Source organism: Semicossyphus pulcher, unplaced genomic scaffold (genome assembly GCF_022749685.1).
Source record: "Semicossyphus pulcher isolate SPU_LCO1_2020_fin unplaced genomic scaffold, fSemPul1.0.p SCAF_2, whole genome shotgun sequence".
NCBI classification, from domain to species: Eukaryota; Metazoa; Chordata; class Actinopteri; order Labriformes; family Labridae; genus Semicossyphus; species Semicossyphus pulcher.
In genome coordinates this window covers 36,135,509-36,147,732 of record NW_027211693.1, presented here as the reverse complement: position 1 = coordinate 36,147,732, position 12,224 = coordinate 36,135,509, and the positions used below count along the sequence as shown (strand labels likewise).

Here is a 12,224-nt window from a genome sequence, read left to right as displayed (position 1 = left end):
AAAAGTGGGTGGAACTTGTCCCACTCACATATAATGGTTCTTTTGCCCATGCGTTTATTTTATCCATTAATTATCATGGTTAAAGGATCAAACCCAATTACTGCTACAAATACACGTTACTGAAGTGGGGACAAAGACACAAAGATTGGAGTTCATATACTAAAGTAATTTCTTCTTTTCAGTTTCAAGCAATGATGAAACAATAATTTGTTTGTGAAGTCATAATTCCTTCATAAGACAGGAGGAGAGCAGATGAAGCAGAGAAATAATTCTGTCCTCACTCTCTGTCAACTAAACTACTCCGAGACTACCAGGATGGATATAATGACATGAATAATCATATTTAAAATCTTGCTAGAATTTTTTTTATTAAATACATTTTAAAAGTTCTTCCCAACAGTTTTACAATGTGCCCTTGTGCCCAGGGACTCTCGACAACTTCATACTGCGCATAAGCCTTGTGACCTTGTCCACCCCACGCCGACTTCGCTGCACTGTTTTAATTCTGTTCTGCAGAGAGAACCCTCTCTCTGCTGGCACACTGGAGACGGGAATCAAGCAGGCCACCTAGGCCAGTTTGGCCCACTCGGCATATATTTCACTGAAATCCCTGATGAGGACTTTGCAGGCCTGGAGTAATTCAAGCCTGTAATTTGTTGAACATATATTATTTTCCACATATTTTATATTGCCCACAGATATTAACACACTGTCCAGTGTCCATTACGCACGCACTGGAGAATACAGCCATGTGATCCTGTCTGATCCTGACGGTGTGTCTGAAGATGTTTTTTTTCTACATTTTTTAAATGACCTTGGTATACACATACATGTATAACAATGTGTGATTAATCTAGCTATGAATAATATTTAATTAACTTTAGACAAAAGAAAATACAAAAGCCACAGCTAACGTTGAATACACACATCATTTAGAATAATCGAATAATCGAATATCCATGCCAATCCCTTCCAACCCTCACCTGTGGTTATGAGCTCTGGCTCACCCAGAGCTTGCAGATACAAGCTTCTTAAAGTTTCTTTGCAGGGTATCTGGGCTCATTCTTAGAGATAGAGAAAGCAGCTGAGACATGGAGAGGGAGCTCAGAGAAGAGCCACGTCTCCTTCACATTGAAAGAAGCATGTCCAGCTAGTAGAAGACCTAAGATAGACTTGCGTGAGGGATGATATATGCCGGCTGGCCTGGGAACGCCTCTGGATCTTCCAGGACACGGCTGGACAACCAGTATGCAATCAGTCAGTCCTGAATGAATTTTCAGAGCAATGCCTTAAGCTTCTTTTGCTTGTGCAGGGCTCACAGATGGTGCATGAATCTCCTAACCTGGGATTTGTATTTTATGGGTGTGCAAACATCATTCTGTGAAGACACAAAAAGTCAATGAGTAACAAAAGTCACTAATGTTGGGACATGCATGACCACGCTCAGTGAAAAACTGAGTTACCTTTGTAGTCGATGTAATCACTCGATAAAGTCGCTGTAGGTGCCAGACATGCTGCATTTATCATAAACCTACACAAGCTTCAGTCGGCCTCACCTGCTGTGACATAGTTTGATGTAAATATTGATTATCCCAATTGACTAAACTCGTTCAGCTTTTCTTTATCGCTATAGAAACGTGTGAGCATATTTCTGTTCCTATGACTGCAGGTAAGATGAGTCACTCTGAGCTTGTGAAGTATGGTCTGGCTGATGTCATCGAGAACCCGGGAATCATCACTGACATCGGCATCAAGGTGGTGAACGAGGTGTTCACCAACATCAAATATCTGCTCATCTACAACTGCCCTCACCTGCACAACCCCCACCACTGGATCACAGGTAACACACCTGACTCCTCCCCTTTAGTGTTTAACAACTGCACAACACTCACCACTGGTTTACAGGTAACACACCTGACTCCTCCCCTTTAGTGTTTAACAACTGCGTAACCCCCACCTCTGGATCACAGGTAACATACCTGACTCCTCCCCTTTAGTGTTTAACAACTGCGTAACCCCCACCTCTGGATCACAGGTAACACACCTGACTCCTCCCCTTTACTGTTTAACAACTGCATAACCCCCACCACTGGATCACAGGTAATACACCTGATTCAGTCACAGTTGAGGGACTGGATGATGAGGACAGGTGTTCTTCATGTTTCTGTTCTCAGATCAGTCCAGGTGGAGCCGTCTCGTTGATCTAACTCTGGTTCGCTGTCATGCCATTAAACTCGAATCTTTCTCCCAGTTCGTTGAGTTATTGCCCAGTCTGGAGTTCATCTGTCTGGATCAAATGTTCAGAGAACCACCCAAGGTAGACACACACACACACACACACACATACACACACACAACCCTGCGTGTTGTCACACAACAAATGTGTCTCCAGCATGTATCAGACAACTCTCTGTGTGTGCGTGCGTGTGTGCGTGTGTGCGTGCGTGCGTGTGTGCGTGCGTGTGTGTGCGTGTGTGTCAGGGCTGTGCTAGGGTGGGTCTGAGTGCAGGGACGGGTATTGGTGTGTCTTCAGCTCTGGTCAGCAACCAAAACTCAAACAATGACAACGACAACAACAACAACCACCATCACAATGAGGCCAACCTCCCTCCTGCCGCTCCACCTGCCGTCAACAACAACAACAACGTCAACAACAACAACCAGAGACAGCCTCAGCAGCAGCATGGTGAGTTACAATGTTACAATGTTACAATTTCATTTAGCAGACGCTTTTGTCCAAAGCGACGTACATCTCAATCAATCAATCACATTTTATTTGTATAGCGCCAAATCCTAACCAAAGTTATCTCGAGACACTTTACACAAAGAGCACGTCTAGACCGTACTCTGTTATGTTATTTAAAGAGAGGCCGATACTGTCACCGGTGTCACTTTCTGCCACGACATGGATTTTGTAATATTGTCATTACTGGGATAAACAGACGTTGTAGTTTTTTTTCACACACACGAGAGAGATTTAATTCCCCCGCTGTGCATGCAGAGTCTGTGTGTGTGTGTGTTATCATTATTATTATTATTATTATTATTATTATTATTATGTGATCTCTCTTCCTAGATCTTGTCAGCACACATGCTGCAGCATTTTGTACCAGCTGAAGAGTTTTTAGTGACTTATTAGAGCAGCCTGATAGTAACAAGTTACAATAATCCAGCCTGGAAGTAACAAATGCATGGACTAGTTTTTCTGTATTGTGTTGAGACAGGATGTGTCTGATGTTTGTTGTGAAGGTGAAGGAAGGCTGTCCTTGATATTTGTTTTATGTGGGAGATGAAGGACATATCCTGATCAAACAGAACTCCCAGATTCCTGACAGTAGTGCTGGATGCCAGGCTGATGCCATCTAGGGCAGCTATATCATTAGAGAAAGAATCTCTAAGGTGTTTTGGGCTGAGCACAAGAACTTCAGTTTGTCTGAATTAAGTAGCAAAAAGTTTCTAGTCATCCAGATCTTGTCCTTAAGGCATGCTTCTAGTTTAGATAGCTGATTGGTTTCGTCTGGCTTCATTGATAAGTATAATTGAGTATCATCTGTGTAACATGAAAGTGTGTCCTCATGATATTACCAAGAGGAAGCATATATAAGGTAAAAAGAATCGGTCCGAGCACAGAACCTTGTGGAACTCCATGACTAACTTTGGTGTGCATAGAGGACACATCATGAACATTAACAAACTGAGATCGATCTGATAAATAAGATTTAAACCAACTTAGTGCAGATCCTGTAATGCCAATTAAATGTTCTAATCTCTGTAACAGGATGTGATGGTCTATCGTGTCGAAAGCGGCACTAAGATCTAACAGGACAAGTACAGAGAGAAGTCCTCTGTCTGAAGCAGTAAGTAGATCATTTGAAACTCGCACAAGGGCTGTCTCAGTGCAATGGTGGAATCTAAATCCTGACTGAAAGTCCTCAAATAAACTGTTGTTATGAAGAAAGTCACATAACTGATTAGCGACTGCTTTCTCAAGGATCTCTGAAATAAAAGGAAGGTTAGATATAGGTCTATAGTTAGCTAAGGTGCCTGAATCTAGGGTAGGCTTTTTAAGAAGTGGCTTAATTACAGCTAGTTTAAAAAGACTGGACCAGTTGATAAAGACATGTTGATCATATCAAAAAAAAAATAAGACAGAAGTGATGGTTATTGGTGGCACCTCTGGGACCTCCCCTGGAGATCCTGGCTCCTTGTCACAGTATATTAAGCCAACCATCACTAACCTAGGGGTTAAAATGGACTCTGATCTTATGCTCGACAGTCAGATCAGGGCTGTTGATAAATCAAGCTTTTTTCAATCAAGGCAGGTGGCCAAAATAAAGCCAATTCTTCCGAGGCAGCACTTTGAGACAGTAATCCACACCTTTGTCACCATTCGGCTGGATTACTGTAATGCACTGTATGTAGGGGTTAGTGGGTCCTCCATTGCCTGTCTCCAGATGGTACAAAACGCTGCTGCGCGTCTTTTAACTGGCACATGTAAACATGAGCACATTTCCCCCATTCTAGCCTCACTCCACTGGTTGCCCGTACATTTTAGGATCCATTTTAAAATTATTTTATTTGCTTTTAAGTCCGTCAGTGGCCATGCCCCGCCCTACCTCTCTGAGCGGCTAAACCCCTATACACCCACCTGTGCTCTCAGGTCAGCCGATCAGCTGCTTCTGAGTGTGCCAAAAACAAAACGTAAGCTCAGAGGGGACCGTGCCTTTGCTGTCGGCTCCAAAAATGTGGAATGATCTGCCTTTGCACATTAGACAGGCCTCTTCACTGTCTGTTTTTAAATGTCTTCTTAAAACCCACCTCTTCTCCTTGGCCTTTGACACCTTGTAAGACGTTGATTTTATTTGTATTTTATGTATTTTTTATGTCTGTGGCTCAGTGGTAGAGTCGGTCGTCTTTCAATTGGAAGGTCGGAGGTTCGATCCCCAGCTCCCTCAGACTACATGTCCAAGTGTCCTTGGGCAAGACACTGAACCCCAAATTGCTCCCGGTGGCATAGCCAACGGGTATGAATGTGATATCTGATTGACAGTTGGGCACTTTACGTAGCAGCCTCTGCCGTCAGTGTGTGAATGGGTGAATGTGATATGTAGTGTAAAAGCAACTTTGAGTGGTCGCAAAGACTAGAAAAGCGCTATAAAAGTACAGTCCATTTACCATTTACCATTTGTATCTTATGCCTCGTGTGAGCTGTGTATTTTATGTCTTTTATTCTTCTGTACAGCACTTTGGTCCTCTGTGGTTGTTTTAAAGTGCTTTACAAATAAAGTTGGATTGGATTGAATTGGATCTAGTAAAGAAGTGCTAATTGAGGGAAAGACTTCCTTAAGCAGCTTGGTTGGAATCGGATCTCAAAGAAAGGTTGATGGTTTGGACGAAGATATCAGAGAATTTAGCTCAGGAAGGTCAATTGGAGAAAAACAATGGTCAGGTGTTAGAGCAGTTTCCAAAGATACATCGGCACCAGTTAAGGGCAGGAGGTTACAAATTTTGTCTCTAATCTTTAGGATTTTGTCATTAAAGAAGCTTGTGAAATCATCACTGCTGAGGCCTATAGGAATACTTGTGACTCTCTGTCAGCCTGGCTACAGTGCTGAAAAGGTACCTGGGATAGTTTTTATTTTCTTCTATGAGAGAGGAGTAGTAGACACCTCAAGCATGCCGTAGGGCCTTCCTGTATTTATTAAGACTATTTTGCCAGATTAAACGTGAGACACAAATTTACGCGACATTTGCTTCAAGTTACGAGTTTCTGAGTCATACCATGGAGCTAGCCTCTGTCGTTTAATAATCTTCTTTTTTAAGGGGGGAATTTGATCTAGAATACTTCTCAGCAAACCTGCAGCACTATCAACAAACTGATCAAGCTGTGAGGGACTAACGTTAGCATTATTATTTTCAGATACCTTCAACTGCGTCATTATTTCAATCAGAAGTGCAAACTTACGGATTTATCAACAGCAGAATCTGAGGTTTATAAAATCCTGAAAGCCGCCTCCAGTTCAATACCGATTATCAGATATTTTAAGACACCATATCAGGAAAAATACAAGAACCCAGGTCGGGCGTGTTGGAGACAGTGTGGCTCAGTGGAGGCAAATCATTTCCATATATTCTGGGACTGCCCCAAACTGATATTCTAAACTCAAGTACGCCTGAATTTTGAGGGTCTTTATTTGGGTCACATTGTGTCAATAAAAAGGAGGAGTGATACAAAGCTGCTGCAGGCCCTCTTGGCAGCTAGTAAAAAATCCATCACTAGAAAGTGGCTCAATCCAACAGCACCTACATTGAATGACTGGTTTGGAATAATTTTTGAAATTGAAATTTTGAAGTTGACCTACATTTTGAGCATCCAGAAAGACAAATTGTAGTGGATTGAATTTATTACCCCAATAAGAGCAGACTTTGTATGACCCCCCATCTACTCGTACTCCTTTCCCCTCTTTTGGGATCCAATATAAATGTAAGCTCCCCTAGTTTTGATGTATATAGTTACATCTTTAATAATTTGTGTAATGTAAGCACATGTAGGTAACCTAATGTGTATAATATGAACATGGTTATTATGTAAATGTAAGTTTAGCAGGTTAAATGGATGTATTCACTTGGAAATGAAGAAGTATTATCATAAAAATGGTATTATTATATTTTTAACGGCTGAGTAAACTTACATGCAGCTGAACTTTTATTTTTTATGTATATATACTGCATGTGTATAAAAGACTAGAAAATTACTTAATGTAAGAAATTTCCAATTGCTGTCTATTTTGTGAGGTTACCTTTTCCAAAAAGATTAAAAGATTAGCAAAGGACAATCATGTTTCCACTCTGCTTTATATCGATTACGCTTTCCCCCTTTTTTCGTCCTGAATTTCATTTGGCTGTTTCTTCTTTAGTTTCTTCCTCGTGCGTCGGGATTTTGGTTCAGCACTTGAAAATACAGCTTCATTGTTTACTCTCATTCAATTTAGCTAGAAGTTAGCCTAGCCCGAATCCTGTAGAGGCAACAGCATAGGAATTATGGGATTGTTCCCCAAGAATTGTTGGAATTTGTGTTGGATGTATAGGCTCACCGCAGCCGGGACATGGTTTTTGATTGCACAATAGACTACAACTACGAAGTAAAATAGCGATGTGCCATCAATTCACCTCAAATACGATCAAGCACACAAACCCACTTCATAACAACAAGCATCTCTGTCTCACTCACAGACGCAAAAATGTGCTACGTGCTACAGCGGAAAGTTCAGTCATAGCACAGACAGATTTTGTGTAGCACGTGCGACATATACAGTACTGTCCAAAAGTTTTAGGCAGGTGTGAAAAAATGCTATAAACTAAGAATGCTTTCAAAAATGAAAGTGTGAATACACTGCTCAAAAATATTAAGGGAACGCTTAAATCGAACATCAAATCTTGATGAACGTATAATTCAAGTTGAAGATATTCACTGATGTACATTGTATAATTTGTTGAGAACAAAATGATGTAACAACGGTCAATGGAAACCAAAATCATCAGCCCATTGAGGGTTGGATTAAAAATCACACTCAAAATCAGAGTAAAAAAATTGAAATCACAGGCTGATCCAACTTGCCTGAATGTCATCATGGCAACTCATGATGTGACTCAGTGGTGAGTATGGCCCACACGTGCCCATATGCACTCCCGACAACGTCTGGGCATGCTCCTGATGAGTCAGCGGATGGTGTCCTGGGGGATCTCCTCCCAGACCTGGATCAGGGCATCAGTGAGCTCCTGGACAGTCTGTGGCGGTACTTGGTTGGCGTCTGATGCACTGATACATAATGTCCCATAGGTGCTCAATTGGATTTAGGTCAGGGGAACGAGAAGAACAGTCAATGGCATCAATGCCTTCGTCATCCAGGAACTGCCTACACACTCTGGCCACATGAGGCCGGGCATTGTCCTGCACCAGGAGGAACCCAGGGGCCCTCATGTCACCCTCATGGAGTCTGTTTCTGACAGTTTGGTCAGAAGCATGCAAGCCAGTAGCCTGCTGGAGGTCATTTTGTAGGGCTCTGGCAGTGCTCCTCCTGTTCCTCCTCGCACAAAGTAGCCAATATCGGTCCTGCTGCTGGGTTGATGCCCTTCTACGGCCCTGTCCAGCTCTCCTCGTGTAACAACCGGTCTCCTGGTACCTCCTCCATGCTCTTGAGACTGTGCTGGTAGAAACAGCAAACCTTCTTGCGACCGCACGTATGGATGTGCCATCCTGGAGGAGCTGGACTATCTGTGCAACCTGATTGGGCTGCAGGTACCGCCTCATGCTACCAGCAGTGACAAGGACACTAGCAGAACACAAAACTAAAGAAGAATCAGTCAGAAGGTATCAGGAGAGAGCAACTGTCTGTGGCCACCACATGCAAAACCATTCCCTTTTTGGGGGTTGTCTTGCTTTTGCCTCTCCATTGCACCTGTTGTCTCTTTAATTTGCACCACAGCAGGTTAAATTGATTCACAATCACTTGTGCTTCCTAAATGGACAGATTGATATCCCTGAAGTTTAATTGACTTGGGGTTATAATGTGACGATTAAGTGTTCCCTTAATTATTTTGAGCGGTGTAGTTTATTTTCATTAATGAACAAAATGCAGTGAATGAACAGAAGAGAAATCTAAATCAAATCAATATTTGGTGTGACCACCCTTTGCTTTCAAACCAGCATCAATTCTTCTAGGTACACTTGCACACAGTTTTTGAAGGAACTTGGCTGGTAGGTTGTTCCAAACAACTTGGAGAACTAGCCACAGATCTTCTGTGGATGTAGGCTTCCTCAAATCCTCTCTCTTCATGTAATCCCAGACAGACTCCATGATGTTGAGATCAGGGCTCTGTGGGGGCCATACCATCACTTCCAGGACTTCTTGTTCTTCTTCACGCTGAAGATAGTTCTTCATGACATTGGCTGTATGTTTGGGGTTGTTGTCCTGCTGCAGAATACATTTGGGGCCAATCATACGCCTCCCTGATGGTATTACATGATGGATAAGTATCTGCCTGTATTTCTCAGCATTGAGGACACCATTAATCCTGACCAAATCTCCAACTCCATTTGCAGAAATGCAGCCCCAAACTTGCAAGGAACCTCCACCATGCTTCACTGTTGCCTTCAGACACTCATTATTTTAGCGCTCTCCAGCCCTTCGGCGAACAAACTGCCTTCTGCTACAGCCAAATATTTCACATTTTGACTCATCTGTCCAGAGCACCTGCTGCCATTTCTCTGCAGCCCAGTTCCTATGTTTTCGTGCATAGTTGAGTTGCTTGGCCTTGTTTCCATGTCGGAGGCTTTTTGGCTGCAGCTCTTCCATGAAGACCACTTGTGGCCAGACTCCCCCAGACTGTAGATGGGTGTACCTGGGTCCCACTGGTTTCTGCCAGTTCTGAGCTGATGGCACTGCTGGACATCTTCCCATTTGGAAGGGAAATAAGCTTGATGTGTTTTTCATCTGCTGCACTAAGTTTCCTTGGCCGGCCACTGCGTCTACGATCCTCAACGTCAGCCGTTTCTTTGCACTTCTTCAAAAGAGCGTGAACAGCACATCTTAAACCCCAGTGTGCTTTGAAATCTTTGTCTGGGACAGACCTTGCTGATGCAGTATAACTACCTTGTGTCTTGTTGCTGTGCTCAGTCTTGCCATGGTGTATGACCTGTGACATGAAACTGTCTTCCACAACCTCACCTTGGTAGCAGAGTTTGGCTGTTCCTCACCCAGTTTTAAGCCTCCTACACAGCTGTTTCTGTTTCAGTTAATGACTGTGTTTCAACCTACATGTGAAATTGATGATCATTAGCACCTGTTTGGTGTAATTGGTTGATCATACACCTGACTATAATCCTACAAAATCCCTGACTTTGTGCAAATGTACCTTTAAGAATTGCTGCTGGTTTGAAAGCAAAGGGTTGTAACACCAAATATTGATTTGATTTAGATTTTTCTTTTGTTCGCTCACTGATCATTTTGTAAATTGATAAAAACAAACAATTATTATTTATATTTTTGAAAGTATTCTTATTTTACACAATTTTTTCACACCTGCCTAAAACCTTTGCTCAGTACTGTATATGTCGCACTGCACAGCCCAGTGTTTATGAACTCTAACTAGAGATGGGTATTGTTTGGATTTTATTGATACTGTTACAATTACTTTTATCTGTTATTTTCTTTTATCATTTCTATTACACATTTTTCCTATTAGTATTGACATTGCAACCAGAAGTATAATTATTTGTAGTCGATTTAACAAGAACATATGTTGTTGTTGCTCTCTTTGCCTGGCTCTATCCTGCATCTCCTTCTATCCCACTTTTCGGCCCATCCAGTCTCTTCAGATGTTCAACATGAGTCTGGTTCTGCTTGAGGATTCTGCCTGAAGTTTTTCTGCCACTGTTGCCCAAATGTTGCTAAGTGCTGCTCATGGTAAAATATGTTGGGCCTCTCTTTAAATAACATAAAAAAGAGTACGGTCTAAACCTGCTCTGTTTGCATAATGGTGCATTCCAGATAACTTATGATTTGGCACTATACAAAAAATGTTTTATTGATTGATTGATTATCGATACAGATCGATACTATTCTCCATTATTTGAGTGTCTGATAATGTGCCTCTGGAAGGGGGGTTGTAACTGGGGTTAAGGGCTGTGGTCCTCTCCCTACACTAACAACAGTTAACATTAACTGTAAATGTAGTAAAAGTAACAATCAGAAGAAATAATGAACTAGTTTTCTGGCTGTCATGACAACTCAAAATTCACACTTAGGCAAGCTATCAGTTGCTAGGGTACTGAAACCAACTGGACTCCGCAGTACTAGACTTTCTCCACCAGGGAACCATAATGGTGCGTTCCATTTACCTTGGAAGTCGGAATTCAGAACTTGGAATGACGTCACACTCGACTTGACCACGCAGTACAAGTCGGAAAACCAAGTTGGAGGCCTCCAGTAAAACAGTTATTGTGCTTGCTCTCTTGGAATACAGACAACTACAGATAAACTACAAATATGAGGTCCACAACATGTCGACAGATAAAAGTTGGACAGTACTGTGAGTACGGCTGATTTAATGAGACACAAGTAAGACAGAAGTGATAATAAACAGTTAATACTACAGATTTCATTTACTGTTGATGCACAGAGATATGAGGTCGGGGTTAGTGAGGTTCCTCCGACTTTCCGAGTCGGAAAACTGACCTAAAGGGGCCGTTCCAGTTGAAATTTCTGACTGGGAACTTGGAAATTCCAACTTCCATGTACAAATGGAACGCACCATAACAATGCAACATCACTGCCTGACGCTGTCTGCTTCGTCATCGCTCGGGAACGATGCCACATTAGGATGAAACGATTGAAAACGTCATTAAATAAGACTGAATGTTAATATTAAATAATGATAAGAGCACCATTTGTCGGTCAGCTTATATGGTTCCCATTCCTAACTCTAACACTCTGAAGCTGAGTCCTGTGTGGATTATTAATGTGTGCAACCATAACACTGAGGTATTTAATCTGTTACAGAGGAGGAACGGTTTCTGTTAACACACCTGAAACACTTTACATTGCACTGAGTAAAGAGTGTGCTTGTTTCTGCAGCAGCAGTGGAGGTGAATGGGATGGAGGATGAAGAGGAGGAGGAGGAGGAGGAGGTGATGTTGGAGGAGGAGAACATGGTGGAACCTCAAATAGAGCAAAATCAAGCAGAAGAGGAGGTGAGAGGGAAAGCAGCTGATGTGTCTGCAGGATCAAGTCGCTCAGCTGAGATACAAAGACCTCCAGACGAGGAGCAAGCAGGTCCACACACACACACACACACACACACACACACAGATATTAGATAAAAATAAAGTGTTTTTTTACGCTCTGAATCTTCATGTAATCGTTTATTAAACTGGTCCTCTCTTTCATTAGGTCCCAGTGGTTTAGTGCAGCAGAGCAGACCACCTCATGAGATTCTGTCCAAACCCCCCCTCGTCGTCTCAGACTCCGACAGTGAGGAAGAGGAGGGCCTGGTTTCACGCCTAATGCCAGCTTCCTGTTTGCAGCAGCCAGCTTCCTGTACAGAAGGTGAACACACACAGCAGTCACAGCAGCCTCCTGCCACAGGGTCAAAATTGTGACCCTGCAGCTGCTGTATGTGTGCTACATATGTGCTGTACGCGTGCTGTACGTGTGCTGTATGTG

At 42.5% G+C, this 12,224-nt stretch overlaps 1 protein-coding gene across 3 annotated transcripts in view; it reads left to right on the top strand.

Annotated features, from left to right (window-relative positions):
• The window catches only part of fbxo38 (F-box protein 38), a 57,184-nt gene that overhangs the window by 31,898 nt on the left and 13,062 nt on the right, over window positions 1-12,224 (top strand). For 2 of the 3 annotated variants that reach the window (XM_069670436.1, XM_069670438.1), the window contains exons 9-13: window positions 1,670-1,840; window positions 2,175-2,317; window positions 2,482-2,686; window positions 11,637-11,834; window positions 11,952-12,107. In XM_069670436.1, coding sequence (XP_069526537.1) covers window positions 1,670-1,840; window positions 2,175-2,317; window positions 2,482-2,686; window positions 11,637-11,834; window positions 11,952-12,107 — 873 coding nt within the window. The remainder of the gene's footprint in view (window positions 1-1,669; window positions 1,841-2,174; window positions 2,318-2,481; window positions 2,687-11,636; window positions 11,835-11,951; window positions 12,108-12,224) is intronic. The other variant, XM_069670437.1, reaches the window with a different exon arrangement.